Here is a 19,138-nt window from a genome sequence, read left to right as displayed (position 1 = left end):
GGCAACTTGACTTGAATTGTGACTTGACTCGTGACTTGACTTGACTTGACTCGAGTCACCTCCAAAAATCGAGTGACTTGACTTGACTCGAGTCACCTTTGAAAATCGATTGACTTGACTTGACTCGAGTCAAAATGGGCAATGACTCGAAATGACTCGTGACTCGAAGGTAGTGACTTGATCCCAACACTGGTATGATTATTATTTTTGCTACGATCAGTGAACCATTGCAAGCACAAAGGCTCAGTGATTTTCAGAAAACAACAGAAGTATTTTCTGCCAGAATCGCAGCGGTGCCCTGCGTTATTAGTCTTGTGCGGTTTATGTGTCTGGGTGACTTTTGACTGGGGCATATACAAAATGGATGCCTTAATTCCTGTCATCAACAAATTGCAAGACATATTCAACACCGTCGGTACCGACTCAATACAACTACCTCAAATTGTGGTCGTGGGTGCTCAGGTAAGCGTCTTTTCAGAAGAATATGTCATTTGGCCATAATATTGATTTCTTCATTTATAAAAGTTAGGAATTCAACACCGGTCTGACGTGATAAAAGGGTGATAGAGACTGGGTCCCGTGTATTTGAATGCATGAATACATTATGTAGATTAACTACACCAGAAATGAGTTTCGGAATATGATTTTGTAGCATACGTATGGTGCTTATTTCAAAGCATGTTCAAATTGTGCAATCCACCTCCAGGATCATATGATTCCGTATACATTTCTCCTTCCTGTGCACTGCGTATTCCGGACTGGCTATGTACCATATCTTTGAGAAACAATATGTAAAATTATCTTTATCTTGGTTTTACAGAGCAGTGGTAAAAGCTCCGTTCTGGAAAATTTAGTTGGACGAGATTTTCTACCCAGAGGAACAGGAATCGTGACTCGCAGACCACTCGTGTTACAACTAGTCAATGTTTCTGATGCCACTGCCAATCGGGATGTAAAGTTGGAATCTGGTAAATGTCTCAAGTTTTCAAATTACATGATTATAGTCTGAAAATGAATATGACCTCGGTATTTGTCGATTTCAGTTAGTCTCCCATGTCTAAATTCACATTTAAAGATGGTGTTCTATCAAGTGGCTGAATCCTCGCATTATATCGATGAAATATTTGTCATCAATGCTCATCGACTTACCGTTTTTTCGGAGAAACTTTGTATCACAAAATATGACGTCACCAGCAGGAAATTTCAAATGATATGCCGGTGACGTCATATTTTTTGATACAAAGTTGCTCCGAAAAAATGGCAAATGTCTGTACACCTAGCGTGGCTCGTTTTGCACCATACAGTTCCCCGGTAGTATTTTCAGCAAAATAAGAAATTGGATTAGAAATTACATGAGAGCATAGATACATTTCAATTAGACCACAGAAATATTTAACAAATTAGAAAAGAACTACATTTCGCTCTAATTAATTTAATTAGAATTCTAAATTTATCCAAATACTGGACATTGTTGCTGGACCGGGCATTGTCAAGGATACACCCAAGCCAACATCCCTAACTCAAAAGTATTGTTTTTAAATAAGCCGCTTTTTTCGTTATCAAGATAAAGATGACGAGAGTCCGGGACAAGCAGTCAACGGCGCAGAACAGCAATCTGAGGAACCGAGAGAGTGGGCCAAATTTCTTCACACCAAAGACAAGAGATTCACAGACTTTGACGAGATTCGCAAAGAGATTGAAAACGAGACGTCGAGACTCGGCGGGGACAACAAGGGAATATGCCCGGACGCCATCAACTTGAAAATATTCAGCCCGAGGGTGTTGAATTTGACGCTCGTGGACCTGCCTGGGATGACTAAGGCAAGTGATCGACAAATTTATGGTGGTCTGTGGTCCCCAATTAAAGTAGACTCTTGCAAATACAGAACTTCAGTTTGCAATTGAATGATATATTCATATTGAAATAAACCCGAATATTCTTGACTGACAATCGTCAGGACCTCAGAGGGAATTATGTATCAAATTCGGTGATAGGATTGTTAATTTACAAAGTATTTTTTAAATTTTCCGCTAGGGTCTGACAATGGCCCCTGACGAGAGTCAGTCGAAAATATTCGGGTTCAGGGTTGTAACCAAGTCACAAGTCAATATCACTTTTATAGTTTTGACTCGAGTCAAGTCGAGTCATTTCAAACTCACTACCGAGTCAAGTCCGAGTCCATCAGCTATCAGGGGTTTGAGTCCGAGTCATGGTATTATGACTCGAGTCCAAGTCATTGTGTTGACTGCTCAGTTCCCAGTTGAAGTCTTGTTAACCCATTTTTTATGACTCTGTTTGGTGTTATCGAATGGTTCGCATTTATAATATACTAATTTTCCTCACTTTCGGCAGTTTCTGGTCGCATTTTCTAGTACCAGTACTGACAGACGGAATCCCAATAGTGTGGTAACTTTACTATTCTTGCGCAATGACTCGAGTCCAAGTCGAGTCAATATACAGATTGACTCGAGTCAAATCGAGTCATCAGAAAATCGTGAGTCGAGTCATGACTCGAGTCATTACAACCCTGATTTCAATATGAATATATATTCAATGGTATAATAACTTTTAGGGTGTGCAAAACAATTTGACAGCAGCCGTTATCATCAGAAAGCCACCGTATTCGGACTGCAGCAAAATATTTTCACGAAATGCACCATTACATTACATCTATCTCTGTGGTATCAAGGTCATGCGTCTTTTCTTGTTAACCCTCTACATAATGTACACATATTTACCGTAACTAAACCTCCATGATTTCTGATATATTGGTTCTTCATAATATGATACATTTCATGAAAATCTTTTAGCTGCAGTTACAATACAATACAGCCACTTCTTGAGGACAATGGCTACCGATAAAATATTTTTCACACCTTCATCATATTTAGAGTGAAGCGTGCCTTGAATTTGCCGAAACAGCGGTATACGGTTTCCCGATGGGCCGCTGTTTCACTTTGTATTTGAACTTGACATTGTGTCATTTAATCTGACATCGTATCGACGAATTGATTTTTTTAATAAACACTTTGCAAACATGTCTGTTGCAGATCGAGTATTTTTTTATGTTTGAGCGTAACATCAAAAACCGTTTTATTAACACGTGCATTTATAACTACACGGTTTAATCCAAATTGGATTAGAATTAGAATTATAGCTGCGCATTTTTTCCAAATTAGATTAGAATTACTGAATTCACGAAAACTTTGAAATTGTTTCGATTGAAGTTATCTAATCAGAATTCATTCTGATTGCATGAGAATGGCAAATGTCTGTACTGGAAACTTGGTTCATTTTCGCACTATACATTTCTCCGTTGGCATTTTCAGGAAAAGCAGAAATTAGATTATAATTTGAATTAGAGCATAAAAGCATTTCACAGATTATATAAGAATTAATTAGGTTGCCGGAATTTCACGCCATCTTTTATCATTGATTTGCTTCCATACTTTTCTATAGCTCCCTAGTATTGGAATGATATTTTACCATTTACTGCCCTCTATAAATCAGTATGTTGCGATTATGATATTATTTCAAGTGGCGTGGTGTTATGTGGGTTGTTCATTTTCAGGTTCCAATCGGCGACCAGCCAGAAGATATCGAAAATCAAGTGCGCGACCTCATACTGAAGTACATTTCCAATCCAAACTCAATCATTCTAGCCGTCACAGCCGCTAACACAGACATGGCAACCTCCGAAGCTATCAAGGTGAGTAATATGCTGCCTTTCTGAACCAAGTATTAGTTGAATGTTTGAGTAACACTCGTTATGACATCATCGGAGTAGGAATGATGTAGAAAGTGCAGATATGTACCTTTTATGCAATCACAAAGAAAATAACGATAGTTCTACGACGATACCTTTTACATTGCGCATTGCGACACTGCTGTTGGTTGATCGCGACTTCACAGATACGTAATTTCCACTAACGTGCGTACCTTTTTGCTACATTTTTCGTATGCTGCGACATGACCAATCGATGTTTCAAGGTCTCCCCAGTTTAAAATACTGTTGAAAAATATAATGCCAGCTCTGCACATGAACAATAATTCTGTTATTTTTCGAACATACCTATTTCATTTCACTTTGTGGCAATGCTGTGGGTTGATCAGGACTTCACATAAATGCGATTTTCAATAACTTGAGTAGTTTTGTACTAATGTTTCGTGTGATGTGAAACGTCCAATCGAGGTTTCAAGGCTTCCGCACCGCAGTGGGGAAAATAGTCTCGGAACAATAATTCTTGTTGATAAATAAACTGTTAGTGGAAAGGGGTGTATAATTTCAGTACTCGACTCAAATCATTCGAATAGTTACTCGAATTATTGGACCCAGCCCTACTGGATGCTGACCTTTTGCATCGAATACTTCCAGATGGCTCTTGAAGTGGATCCAAACGGGCGACGTACGCTGGCTGTCGTTACAAAGCTTGATATTATGGACGCAGGGACGGACGCGATGGACGTACTGTGCGGCAGGGTTATACCTGTTAAACTTGGCATTATTGGTAGGTGTCGATATTGATTTTGTGATTGTCGTAAGCTTGTCGGCTAATACTAGTGGAAAGAAGCGATATGCATATGTGGTCAATGCATTCAGCAGTGAGTCTCAATTAGTAATGAAAGTGACCTGTGAATTCATACTCAATGACAAGTGAAAGTTGGCGATACCCAAGACATCGTAACTACTTCGAGTTGAAGTAATAATTACGGCATTTGGGTTGTTCCAAAATAACTGTTTCTTTCACAAGGTTTACTGGATATTTGATGAAATTGTTAGGTTAGCTAAAGACATGCTTCACACTCATTTTGACTCAATTGCAACCAGTGGAAGCAAAGTTGGAGTTGGAGAATTTTGAATATTTATTTTGAAGAAAATCCCCGATTTTACCGAGTATTCCATGAAGTTGAGTTGTCTAAAAAAATTTCGATTTGAGACGATAGTATTCACGGTGGGAGGTTCTGAAATTGATGTTGTGAATGTCCCAAAATCCAAAAATTTTTACTTCATTATCTCTGTTTCCTCGCGCAGGTGTGATCAACCGTAGCCAACTCGACATACAAAAGAACAAAGATATTGCGGAAGCCATCGCAGACGAGCAAGCCTTTTTGCACAGAAGATATCCGTCGCTCGCGAATCGCAATGGTACAAGATTCCTAGCGAAAACCCTAAACAGGTACTCGTTCTCTAAACCTGTGATGCAGTATAGTATAGTTGTCGGAAAGCAAGCCTCCTATTCCTATTGTTACTGTGAGATTTTAATAAAATATGCTGCTAATAGCTGACGCATGGTGTTTATTAAAAGCAGTTCTAACTGATATGGTATGTTTCACATTAATAAGATCAATCATTATAAGCTTAGTTATCTCATCCACTGCACCAGTGCTCGGTTTTACTTTAAAAATCATTCATTTGCATTTATCATTTTTCTGTGCATTTCGAGACAAATTTGTGCGGAAATGAGATGGAATCATGTTATTTCTGCAGCTTTTAAGCCCAAACCTATCATTCTAGCATAAGCGGTCATCAAGATATGGCTCGTTTAATAAAATTGCATTGCAGGGTCGGAGATTTGATATTTGAGGCCATATGGAGGCCGCTTTTTGTAATAGAAATTTTAATTTTTCACTCCACCTGTGAATAGTGCTAGACATGTTTTTATGGTCCCGTGGGAGATATGATACAGTTGCAATTGCATTGGACACCATTTTAGTATTGAGTTGCAAGTTGCGACCCCGGTTAATGTTTGTTTGCTTGTTAATTTCCAGCAAACGTTGATAATTATCAACATTATAATGAATCGATATCAGTTTCCATTAAAGCGTCCCTGGGACACCCCTGTAGAGCAATTGTATTTTGTCATCAGTAGCTTCGCACTCAGGCCAATAGGTCTGCAAATGACGATCGATGCTCGAGATGGTGTAATTGCAGAACATCATGTATGCTGAGACTGTAATTTATGCACGACAATTGTATAAAGGAATTAGCCCTTACGTAAAATGGAGATCATTCAGTAATCAATCAAAGTCCGGGCGAATATCACGATGGTTTAACTTTGAAGGCGAAATCATTGTGGCCTTATTTTCATGAATGTCATGACAAAATACTTACCTAATGCCTTCCTAGTCTATTTCATGTCCAAGCCCATCAATGGCTGTAAAGCTGTTCAAATAAATGCTCTGAAGTTTCAAAATTGCACCTTAAGCTACAGACCATATATCTTTTGAATATCGAATGAATATATTGGCTTTATCGGAGAGTTAGTTATCAGTAGGGCAAGTTTTTGCAACTTTTTTACTAAATACTCAAGATTTATGCAGTATGATGTTTTAAGGTGTTTGAATGAATTTTATATTGCAAAAGTTACAACTTTTTCGATTTTTTCTTGCTACTTTTTATTGCAACTTTTATCAAGTATTGCACAAAATGTGGAGCAGTGATGTCAAAAAACATGCTATAAAACAAAGTGCGATGTGATTGATTAGCTGCACCTCATTGTTATCTATGACGCAATGGCGTGCAACTGGTGGTTCAGCAACCCCAGCCAGACTTGAAAATGTCTGCCGTGACTAGGCAAGTTAGTTTACATCTCTGAAATTACTATTTTGAGTTGATATAGATATATATTTCCCATCTGCAGTCCTGCGGCTCCTCTGGTAGCTAAATACCAATGAGATTGGAGTGTAGTTGTATGTTCAATGTTCATACGATGGCATTGCGCCGATCATGAATAATGAATGTGGAATAGGTTCGTCCAAAGTAAGCTTTTTTTCAAACTTCAACGGGCATGCCATGAAATTGCTGGTTTCCTAGAAAAAGCACATATCGAATTTGGCTTCAAATTTCCCACCGTGAATACTATTTTATCATATCCAAACTTTTCTACTTTGAAACTTTGCAGGTTGGAATTGAGCCAAATTTCTTTTAGCGATTTTTAGGCAACCTAACCATTTTATGTGGTCTTCGGTTAAATTTGGGAAAAAAAGTATTTATACAATACAAAATTTTCTACTCCATCAAGATCAACTTCTCTTTTATGGCTTGGAATTAGCCATATTTGATGTACAGCATTTTTTTTCCAGCAACCTATCAATTTCATGTGGTGCCCGGCGAGAATTGAAAACTGAATAGTATATTCATATTGAAATGAACCCGAATATTTTCGGCTGACACTCGTCAGGGGTGACCGTCAGCAACTGTTAGAGAGTTGGAAAGAACATTGCATATCAACAATCGTATCACAAAACATGACGTCACCGGCATGAAAATTCGAGCGTTCTTAGACAACCTAACAATTTAAGGGAGTGTTCGGTGAAATTTGAAAAAAGTGTATTTTGAGTTTCGAACAACCGTGATGTGAAGGTTATTCCAAAATGTTATGTTGCAGATTATTAATGCACCACATTCGAGATTGCCTGCCGTCGCTGAAGACCAGAGTCAACGTTTTAACGTCTCAATTTCAACTGTTGCTGAATTCTTTCGGCGAAGAAATCGGAGACGAGAGTTCTACCTTATTACAAATCATCACGAAATTCGCGTCGGAATACATCAACACCATCGAAGGCACTGCGAAGAATATCGAGACCTCAGAACTGTATGTATATTTCTTCATGACACTAGGGCTGGACGAAATCGCATAGCTGAGTGCAGACTATATAATTCTAGTATAATTACATTAATTAGAAGGACATGCCTGTAATCTAGTTGAATCTGTTTTATGCTATAATTTTGTATCTAATTTAGTTTGTGAAATGTTTCTATTCTCTTATTTTCGTTCTACGGTGATTTTTTGTTTTCATGTATAGTGCAAATTCGGCCAAGTTTGCTGTACAGATTACAGCTTATAAAACATATGTTACATGCAGACTTGGACAGCTAGATAATTCTGGTTGTCGAATTGGATTAATTAGATTAATCTTAGATTAATTAGTCTTGGGAAATGTTTCTATGCGCATTAGGGCTCTTTAAAAATGACTTTTTTTCTCAAATCGTACTGGCTACTTAATAAAATTGTTAGGTTACTTAATTTGAGCCTACACACCAAATATGGTTCAATTCCAACCAGTAGCCGCATTGCTACAGGAGAAGAAAGTTTCTGTTTATTATATAAAAATAAATAACAAAAAATTTGAAAATTTTCTGTTCTCCCCATGAAAGTGCTAAGTTGTCTATAGAAACGATGTTCACCAAATTTGGTTCAATTCCAAACAGTGGAAGCGGAGTTATTGCCGTCGAAAAATTTGGATTATGTATAAAATAGTATTTACAGTGACCAATTCTTTAATTATTTATTATAGTGGTGCCCACCGTGAATACTATTTTATTCAAATCCAAATTTTTCGACGGCAATAACTCCGCTTCCACTGTTTGGAATTGAACCAAATTTGGTGAACATCGTTTCTATAGACAACCTAACACTTTCATGGGGTGAACAAAAAAATTTCAAATTTTTTGTTATTTATTTTTATATAATAAATAGAAACCTTCTTTTCCTGTAGCAATGCGGCTACTGGTTGGAATTGAACCAAATTTGGCGTCTAGGCTTAAATTAGGTAACCTAACAATTTTATCAAGTAGCCAGTGCGATTTGAGAAAAAAAGTCATTTTTGAAGAGCCCTAATGCGCATATTGTGATTCCTAATTTAGTTTCTGCTTTTCCTTGAAATGCTACTGGAGAACCAGGGTTGTAATGACTCGAGTCACGATTTTCTGATGACTCGACTTGACTCGAGTCATTTTCTCAAAATACAGAAATGACTCGACTCGATTCAATCTGTGTATTGACTCGACTTGGACTCGAGTCATTGCGCATGACTCGAATCAAGTCATACGACTCGAGACTCTGACTGCAAAGACCGACATTTCATTGTAATTTCGAAGAATAGTTAAGTACCGTACTAGTATTTCGTCTATTGGTACTGGAACTTGAAAATACGACCAGAAACTGCTAAAAGTGAGGAAAATTAGTATATTAGAAATGCGAACCATTCGATATCACCAAACAGAGTTATAAAAAGTGGGTTTACAAGACTTTAACTGGAAACTGAGCAGTCAACACAATGACATGGACTCGGACTCGAGTCATAATACCATGACTCTCACTCGACCCGCTGCTCGCTGACTTGGACTCGGACTTAACTCAGTGGTGAGTTGAAAATGACTCGACTTGACTCGACATAACTATAAAAGTTTTGCCTCGAGTCAAGTCGAGTCGTTTTCAATTCACCACCGAGACAAGTCCGAGTCTGTGAATAGAGGGTCGAGTCCGAGTCATAGTGTTGTGACTCAAGTCCGAGGCCATGTCATTATGTTCACTGTTCGGTTTCGAGTTCAATCCACTCTTTTTAACTCTACTCGAGTGATAAAGAATGGCTCACATTAATATTGTAATTGTCCTCAGTTTCAACAGTTTCTGGCCCTATTTTCCGAGTATCAGGACTGATAGACGAAATACCAATCATGTGGTGACTTTACTATTCTTCGAAGGCAAAATAAAATGTCTGTCTTGGCCGTCCTAGTCTCAAGTCCTATGACTTGGTTCGAGTCATGCACAATGTCAGCACAAGTCGAGTCAATACACAAATTGAGTCGAGTCATCTTACGCGTTTGAATAAATGAATCGAGTCAATTCGAGTCACCAAAAAATCGTGACTCGAGTCTTACTCTTTACAACCCTGATATCAGTGCTCAAAAACTTCGTCTCTCATTACTCGACACTTTGGGGTTAGATTGATGTGCTATTTCAGGTGCGGCGGCGCCAGGATTTGTTACATTTTTCACGAAACTTTCGGACGCAAGCTGGAAACGATGAACCCGCTCGGCGGGCTGACGGACCTCAACATTTTAACGGCCATACGAAACGCAAATGTACGATTGGCTGTGGCATGAATTTGGGTTTGGTAGAGAAAAGTTGACTAGGCGTAACAGACCATATTTGTATTGATATGTGTGGCAATTACAGATGTTAAAAATAACTTCTTTTTTTTCGGAATCCGGGGATTCACTGATTAAATTGCTAAGTTGCCTAAATAACGCTGCACACCAAATTTGGCTCGATCACAACTGGTGAACGCACAAGAGTTACAAATTTACTATAAAAAAATTTAGAAAAAAACTTAAGTAACTGTACTGTCAACCCCATGAAATGGTTGCGTTGTCTACAAAAACGACGCAAAACAAATTGACGAGATTCCAACCCGTAGAAGCAAAGTTATTTCAGTTTTTCATGAATAATTCTGGGATTACCCACCGTCCAGGCTATTTTTGCGAATCCCAAATTTTCACTTCTACCAAAACTTCACTTCTACCGGCTGGAAGGGAGTAAAAATTGTTAAGCACCGTAAGCATCTTTTAGATAACTTAACAATTTCACGAGGTTGACAGTGAAATATTGAAAAATATTGTATGATTTTTATAAAAAATTCAAAATTTTCAAACTTGTGTGTGTTGATATCTACGAGTTGGAATGGAGCCCAAATTTGGGGTGCAGTGTTTTTTTTGGGGCAACCTTACAATTCAATTAGTGACGGGATACCATTATAACTCAGATTTGGGTCACGGTCTAAAAAGTTGAGAAACCACTGTTTTAAAACCTTTTATTTTCTCCTTCCACTTGCTTTTGAGTAGAAATTTACTTCGCCTTTCCTAAAATTTCCTTTTCTTTGCTTTACAAGGGTCCCCGACCGTCATGGTTTGTGCCGGAGATGTCGTTCGAGCTTTTGGTTAAACGCCAGATCAAGAGATTAGAAGAGCCGTCGTTGCGCTGCGTCGAGCTGGTTCACGAGGAAATGCAACGGATTATTCAGAACACGGGATTTCATGTGAGTTCGAATCGCTTGCTCGGTTATACATACATGGACCAAAAACCTTTTTTCTGTCGCCAACGTCAGCAAGTTGAACATTAGGGTTGTTCAAATGACGAAAAAACGCTCTACACCATATTTGACCGTTATTGGGTGTTCAAATTTTGAATTTGAAATAATTGAAGAGCTTCTTGGAGGTACAGAACTTCAATATACAATTTAAAATTATATTCATATTGAAATGAACCCGAATATTTTCGGCTGACACTCGTCAGGGGTAATCGTCAGCAACTAGTAGAGAATTGGAAAGAACATTGTATATCAACAATCGTATCACAAAATATGACGTCACCAGCATGAACGCTCTCTCTTTCATGCTGGTGACGTCAGTTTCTATTAATAAATTGAACATTTTTGAACTCAAGCTTTGTTTCTGCTGGTTGGAATTGAGCCTAATTTGGTGTACAGCATTTTTTTTAACCAACCTAAAAATTTTATCTAATTGCCGGTAAAGTTTGAAGGAAAAAGTTGATTTTGAACAACCCTACTGCACAGCAAAGATTTGTAGGTGTTTTGAAGAATATGCATAAACCTTTAACTGTATTATTTTACAGGAGGTAGTACGATTTCCTCGACTGAGAGACTGCATCGTCGAAGTAGTAACTCAGCTGTTACGTCAACGATTGCCGATTACAAACGACATGGTAACACGAAATGCAGTACTTGATATTTACCGACCTGGAAATTGCAGTTTCCTTTTGTTCGCAGGTGACCAATTTAGTCGCGATCGAATTATCGTACATCAACACCAAGCACCCCGACTTTTCCGACGAGAATTTAACGGAACTTTTACAAGTGCACCAACAACACGCAGTAAGTATTGCTTTGGTGTATGCGGATTTGTGGTAACCTTGGATTGATATTGATGAGGAATGTTGTTCAGAACAGAACTGTGCATAATGCTACGCTTTCATTATACCTTTTGTTGGTATGTAATGAGATGACCAGTTTCATCCATTAAAATTTGTGAAGTGGCAAGATTCACCCTGGCTCAATAATATAATCGTGTGTTCTCGTTCTTTAGCAAAACGAAAGGAAAAGCAAACAAGTTGCTTCCAACGGAGAACTTCTCAAACAAATCAAGACCAAGGTAACATTGCCGTCTCCCAGCCCAGACTTTGTTACCGCATTAAGTAGAGTGAGATGTTGGTAGTCTAATCAGTAAAATGTTTCAATGCTGTGATTTCAATTCTAATTTAATTTCTGTTTTTCCTGTAAACGCTACAGAACTGTATAGTGCCGAGCGAGCCAAGCTTGCTGTACATATATTTGCCATTCTCGTGGTCATGAGGATGAACTCTGATTTGAAATTAACTGAACTTGATTTTTGTTGTATTTCTTCCTAATTTTGAATTTAATTCAATTTCAAAGTTTTTGCGAATTCACATATTCTACCCGTAATTTTCCATGTATAATCCGCAAAATTTTCACGATTTTTTGCCCTAAAATCGGGGGGGTGCGTATTATACACGGGAACAACACGCTTGAAAAAAATCTCCCTCGATAAAAAACTTGAAATCACACCTTTCTTCATGTTTGTTTCCAATCGCGCATCAATTTCAGCCATCGTGCCCAGTAATTCGTATTATCAGTGTAACGCGCTACCAACTAGCAAAAAGCGTGTTGCCAATTAACGAGAGTCGTCTGCATAGCACGCAATCTCCTGCTGAGTTGGTTTGCCGTTTGCACACGAGCGAAATTAGGTTGTTGATTGCTGCCAGCGCGCGGCAATGCTTGCTAATTGATCGCGTCAGCGACAGGCCTTAACAATAGCATACACAAGAGGCCATGTGCGTCAGATATAATCATATGCGTAATCAGTCGCACCTCCAACAGGCGTGGGTGTGCACGACATAACCGTTGGCCTGGGCAATCGCATCTGACCTAGTGCGCAAGATGTCGCGTCGCCGGCCTCGCAGGATTTGGTTGCTATCTACTATCGTATAGGGGCAATACCATTACTTGTATAATGATTAGCAATCGCATCTGTAATAGGCCTCGTGCGCAAGACGTCGTGTTGCTGGCCTGAACTATGGCGTTGCCAGTCTCGCAGGCTTTGGCTGCTCTCTACTGTCGATTAGAGACAATGCCGTTAATTGCATAATGATTAGCGATGGTTATGTCATGATTTTTCGACAATGACATCGCAAAACAGAACACCATCGTGTACTAAACACAGCTATTCATGTACTGCGAATGCAGGGTGCGTACTATACATGGGTACGGGCTTTTTTCCAGAATTTGTGTGCCATTTTAAGGGTGCGTATTATACATGGTGGCGTACCATACTTGGAAAATTACGGTAGTTGCTCCGTGACCAACGTGTGGTTAGTGAGTTAACATCCCCGATACACTAACGATTTTTGACACCCTTCAGAATGAAAACGGTGACGCGCCGCTTGCATCATTATCGGAACTGGATAACTCAGACGCGTCTAGAAAACAATGGTTCGGGGGTAATAAAGACAATCCTCTACGTCCCGAATCGAGAAGCCCGACTGCTTACCCCAGTTCGCTTCATGTATCGCAGCAGCCTGCTATCAATCTGTTAGATGTGGTAAGGTGTTTGAAATATACGATATAGAACTAAATAGTATATTCATATTGATATAACCCCGAACACTTGTCAGGGGTAATCGTTAGCAGCTAGTAGAGATTTGAAAACATCATTGTATATCACCAATCGCATCACAATGTTCTTTTCAATTCTCTACTAGTTGCTGACGATTACCCCTGACAAGTATTCGGGCTTGTGTCAATATGAATATACTATACAATTGTATGTTTAAGTTCTGTACCTCGTAAAAAGCTCTTCAAATTCGTAACTGTTATCTGTCCAGGAAATGCCGATATCTAGGAAATTATCGTGGCGAGAGAAACGTGACGTCGACGTCATTCAGAAATTGATCCATTCGTATTTTCTTATTGTGCGAAAGAACATACAAGACAGGTGAAAAATGATATGTCAATTGTAGTATTGAGTAATATATTCATATTGAAATGATCCTGATTACACTCGTCACTGGTAATCGTCAGCCACAAAAGAACGTTGTATATCCACATTGGTTTCACCAAATATAACATAACCGGCATGCTGACTTGGACAATTACATAATTCTAGTTACTAATTAGAGCGAATGCCGGTAATCTAATTCTAATCTAATTTGTGAAATGTTTTTTGTGCTTTAATTTTAATTTAATTTCGGAAATGTTCTATGGTCTAAATTTACTTCTAATCTAATTTCGTGTTTTTCTGAAAATGCCACAGGAGAACTGTATAGTGCGAAACGACTAATAAACAGTTACCTTTCTCATGCTTATGCGAATAACCAGGATCAATGTCAAAGTTAATGTGAATGCAGTAAATTTAATTCTGTTCTGGTTTGAAAAAAAACTGTGAAGCTATCATTCAAATTTTAATCGAATTTGGAAAAAACTATGAAGCTATAATTCTGATTCCACTCTGATTTGAAAAAGCTAAACATTTTCTAGTTGTCTGTCGATTATTCGAATGTTCATGCCGTCATATTTTGCAATACGATTGTTGATGCAATGTTCTTTTCAGTTCTCTGCTAGTTGCTGTTGATAACCCCTGACGAGTGCCAGCCGGAAAATATACGGGTTTATTTCAATATGAATATTGAATATACTATTTAACTGTATATTAAGAATTTACTGTACATAACTGACGGCACAATCATGAAACATTTCATTTTTCAGCGTGCCCAAAGCGGTCATGCATTTTCTCGTCAATCATGTGAAAGATCATTTGCAAAGCGAACTAGTGCGGCAGTTATACAAGCCCGATCAACTCAATCATCTATTAACCGAGTCCGACAGCATCTCGCAGAAGCGCAAGGACGCCGCGGAAATGTTGAAGGTACTTATGATTTAAATTTAACATAAAGTTACAGCAGTGAATAGTGGTCTTTTTGGATGTACACATCAGTGTTGGGATGACTCGAGTCAAATTTTTCTATGTGACGCGACTTGACTTGGTTTTCAGAAATGTGAATTCACTCGTTACCCGAGGCAAAATTTCCAAGTGCTTCACGAACCACAATCCGTATTTTACAGGCCCTGCAGAAAGCCAGCGTAGCCATCGGGGAGATAAGAGATTCGCAATTGTGGTAGCCGTGACAAGGCGAACCTTTTGTATTTTCAAAGCATGCTGATGTTTGCGTACCTGTGAACTTATAATCATTGCAATTTAATCAGAATGTGAGACTTTTTTTGTAGATTGGTTATGAACTGTGTTACAGAAGACCATATCAGGTGTTCCCCATCTAAGATCTATCGAGGCCTATGGCACATGTTGTGGTATGAGATAGTCTGTTTAGCACGGCTGGAATATCCCATTATCTCAGTTCAAAAACTGGGAATGTCTTCACACTAATGTTGTATGCCGTTTGCATTCTGAAAGTGGGGTTGACTCGCCTGGTGACTCGCCTGCGCACGCTTTGTATTGTGAATTGATAACATGCTATGGATGAATCCTTCGTGATATATTGAGGTTTGAACTGACTACGACAGTGAGGGGTGTGTTATAGGATGAGTCTGGTTAGAGATGTCGTGATAAGAGATGGTATTGCGTGAAGTGCGTCCAAGGTGAACATTGAACAATGGACATCCTTCTAATCAGTTATATCATTTGAAGTCATCCGTGTTCATGGTGCGGGCTGTCTCTATCAGTTTATTGATAAATTCATCATTTTAAAACGCGTCAAGACTGATACAGCGAAAAGATAGGAAATTGTTGAAACGACATGGAGTAGTAGTTCTTTGAACAGACACCCCCCTGGGCCTAGGCGATGTAAATAAGAAAAATGCTCACTAGATGGAACGAAATAAGGGATAGCATAAAACGACCGGTGATGAAAGTGAATGACGCATAAAATGTGTCGATAGGCGAGTTTGGTAGGCCTATATCAGATCCGGGTCCTGAAATCTAAGGCAGCCCCTGACTACTATTCATTCAGTAGGTATTGCTTGCATTTCGGCTTGAATGTGCAGTTGTGCACGTTCTCGACGTCAATTGTATTCTTGCGGACTGCACCTCAGCAAGCAATCCCGTATGGAATCTTTGATTATAATAATGAGATGAAGAAAGTCCAAATCAGTGACTATAAGGCGGCGGAATAGACCACATATTTTCCTACCTTCGATTGTACCATCATTTTATTAATTTCAATAATAATCAAATCTACAGATAGTACTTTCATCTCACACAATGTATAATGCGATACACAAGAAACAATGCGATGTAATTACAGAGGTGGTCAAAGTAGTCAAGAAAGCTACTCAAGTAGAAGTAGAAGTAGCGACGAAAAAATCTACTCAAGTACAAGTAGAAGTACTTCTTTCATGAGCAACCTAAAACTACTTGAAGTAGAAGTAGAATTGACTGACTTTAAAAGTACTCAAGTAAGTAAGTAGTTGTGAAAACGATCCTGATTGGATGGATTATAAAAAGGTGCAAATTGAGCTATGTGATAGGTGACGAGCTTGATTCATATGGATACATACCAGCAGGTATCCAATTTTCGATAGCATAAGCATTCGTCCACATCATGGGGTGAAAATGATAGGATTGATAAGGAAATGCGATACTAATCCTCTGTTTTCTCGAACAACGAGTTTTGGAAAATAGCATGGTACGGCGCCATCCCTCTATAAGGCCCGTAGTTTAGTCGAAGAGCAATATAGAGAAGTTGTATAGGATACGGTGTACTGTAAACACTTTGCGCGATTAGTAAACGTTAATAAAAATATGGTGGACCGTAAAAATACCATATTATCTAGCTTTATTTCCAGAAATTAAAAGCATTAAGTAATTAAGTGCAGTACTACACTTGCTTTTATACTTCAACATGTATGTTATTCGGACAAAAGAACTGATATTAATTATAACTCAAAGTATATGATACTGAGAATTGAAAGTGAAATATAAATACTACTTCTAAAAGCAGAATATGTATTTCGTGTTTTTAGTCCAGAAAGTTTCAAAGGTGGTATGCTAAAACACTCTTCCAGATTAGGACACGCCATGGACATATATACGCTAGATTACGATATGACAAGAAAATGCTAGATTGCGAAACATCAGTTTCAAACGTTATGATGAGCTATATATACTGTGATGAATTATTTCATGGGTGGAGGGCGACAATGTGGTGTGAACGGAACCACACCAACCCTCCACCTAAATTATATTCACCGTTACTTTCGTGAAATCATACTGGTCACTCCGCATCCACTGCGCGCGAAGCGCGACGGAAATTCTGTGCTTTACTAAACTTTTATGAAAATTAAATGTTAATACTCCGTGAAAACAGCTTCGAAATTTCTCAGGCTATCTTCCTGATTGGAGGATGAAACTACTTCTACTTGACAAACTGAAAATAGCGAAAAGTAAGTAAGTAGATCACAAAATATTAAGAAGTAGAAGTAGAAGTAGCGAAAATCAGATCTACTTGAGTAAGTACCAGAAGTAGAGGAAAACTACTTGAGTACTTCGAAAAAGTAGAAGTACTTCGTTACTGACCACCTCTGTGTAATTAACAGATAGGAAGGAGGATGCCGAAAAGACCACTTTTGCTGCGTGCCTGGTGCCCGATGTCAGTTTTTTGATTTCAATTGAATGTTAATAAATTCATCATTTCAATACACCACAAGACTGCGATGCAACGAAAGATAGGAAGGTGTCAAAACGACTTGGAGTAGTCTTTGAGATCAGACACCCACCTTGGCCTAGGCGAAGTAGGGTGGAGTCATGCCGCCTCATTTTGTCGCTTGCGTATTATATTCTTCGCATTACTTTTCATTCGGTGTGCAGTGCATCTTCTTTACTTCGCCTAGGCTAAGGTGGGTGTCTGATCTTAAAGGCTACTCCAAGTTGTTTCGACACCTTCCTATCTTTCGTTGCATGCCATGCCATGCATTTCGTCGTATGCATGCCTCTTATTTACTTCGCCTAGGCTAAGGTGGGTGTCTGATCTTAAAGGATACTCCAAGTTGTTTCGACACCTTCCTATCTTTTCATTGTATCGCAGTCTTGTGATGTTTTGAAACGATGAAAATATTAATAAACCTGATTGATTGAAGCGACAAAATGATGTGGCGGAAGGCGAGATTGATATGTTATGTCATGGTCCGGTAATCCTGCAGGCTGACTAGTGACTAGTTAGTATTCACGGGGAAGGGCCACCTGAGTAGCTGTGGCTGGGTGTCATCACTGCGCTAACTCTCTCCATCCGCTCAAGACACACTTTTATGGCAACGTATCTGCGTGTTGAATATGATTGCGGTGTGGGCAAAGGTGAGATTCTTCACCACCACCACGTTGAAATAGTGTGTAACTATAGTATAACGCAGTTCTATAAATAAGTAGCCTACATTATAATTCGCTCGTGAGTGCTATTTTTGATATCATTAGTGGACACACCTCACACACGAGCCCATTCTCTACCCATCAGAGAACACTACCTTGCCATCATTACTGGATCGATTACAGCCGTAAAAGAACGCAGATCGATTGAAAAGGAGTTACAGGTGCGACATGAACAAGTGAAACGACTTTGTTGTGACCAGCATGCGTAGTATTTTAGGTTTTCTCCGGCGTATGCCAGATTTTCCAGGCCGCATCCCGAATTCCGCCCTCAAACCTCCCGATACACCGAGAGAACTTTCCAAACGAAAAAACGAATTCTCCTTCCTTCCCTTGACCAATCGCGTTCCAGCACAGAGGTCGAGCCCAGTATGTCACGGAATTCTCAATCGCCGATTGGTCGAAAATCTTTGCGTCATTCTCTCGCACTGCGCAGAGGCGCAGTAGACGGATGTCCTCGTGATGGTGTTGTCCTTGCTTTGTAGGGTGTTTTGTGGTAGCTGTCTTTAAGTTAACTACGTCATATCGATTCGGTTCAACAGCAGATATCTAACTGTAGACACGCTGGATCTGATACGCTGCTCGAATGCATATCACAGACACTTCAGTGAGGGTACAAATTTGTACGATTATCAGGCAGGTATTGCGTAATCGTATCGAACTAGCCCGTCAAGAATTCCAGCCAAAACTGGTTCAGCTACTACTGTGTGGCTTGGAATCGTGTGACATGCGGAACTCAGACACGCTTTTGTGACATATTACGTCCGTCATTCGTCTCCAATGCCAACATTTATGACGTCTACGATTCGGTCACTATAATACATCAAAGCATCTATTGTTTTAACACAAAAGTGTTCGTGTCGAGAAATTCTGGCGTGATTCACAGT

At 39.1% G+C, this 19,138-nt stretch overlaps 1 protein-coding gene and 1 long non-coding RNA gene across 2 annotated transcripts; one reads left to right on the top strand and one right to left on the bottom strand.

Moving 5' to 3' along the window:
* The first annotated feature begins 266 nt into the window (after window positions 1-266).
* LOC145453956 (dynamin-1-like protein) lies at window positions 267-15,102 on the top strand. The gene is made up of 16 exons (XM_080331920.1): window positions 267-462; window positions 821-968; window positions 1,565-1,821; window positions 3,573-3,710; window positions 4,377-4,509; window positions 5,034-5,178; window positions 7,390-7,596; window positions 9,749-9,869; window positions 10,676-10,822; window positions 11,419-11,508; window positions 11,573-11,677; window positions 11,889-11,954; window positions 13,242-13,421; window positions 13,705-13,814; window positions 14,585-14,744; window positions 14,942-15,102. Exons 1-16 carry the CDS (start codon window positions 361-363, stop codon window positions 14,996-14,998), a joined length of 2,166 nt encoding a protein of 721 aa, XP_080188046.1. The 5' UTR covers window positions 267-360; the 3' UTR covers window positions 14,999-15,102.
* LOC145453957 (uncharacterized) lies at window positions 11,374-13,280 on the bottom strand. Its single transcript, XR_013919986.1, has 2 exons — window positions 13,166-13,280; window positions 11,374-12,255 (listed from the first exon to the last, which is right to left on the bottom strand). It is a non-coding gene; the product is annotated as an uncharacterized LOC145453957 (long non-coding RNA).
* Window positions 15,103-19,138: the final 4,036 nt, after the last annotated feature.

This window comes from Botryllus schlosseri, chromosome 13 (genome assembly GCF_051294905.1).
Source record: "Botryllus schlosseri isolate E-star chromosome 13, Bs_hap1, whole genome shotgun sequence".
NCBI lineage: Eukaryota > Metazoa > Chordata > Ascidiacea > Stolidobranchia > Styelidae > Botryllus > Botryllus schlosseri.
The sequence above is the reverse complement of the archived record's forward strand: the minus strand, read 5'-3'. Positions and strand labels throughout refer to the sequence as shown.

Excerpts from the sequence above, each read along its gene's own strand:
- LOC145453956 (XM_080331920.1), top strand. The coding sequence starts at position 361 with ATGGATGCCTTAATTCCTGTCATCAACAAATTGCAAGACATATTCAAC. Across the intron at positions 969-1,564 it reads GGATGTAAAGTTGGAATCTG|ATAAAGATGACGAGAGTCCG; the intron begins GTAAATGTCTCA and ends TTCGTTATCAAG. Across the intron at positions 3,711-4,376 it reads CAACCTCCGAAGCTATCAAG|ATGGCTCTTGAAGTGGATCC; the intron begins GTGAGTAATATG and ends GAATACTTCCAG.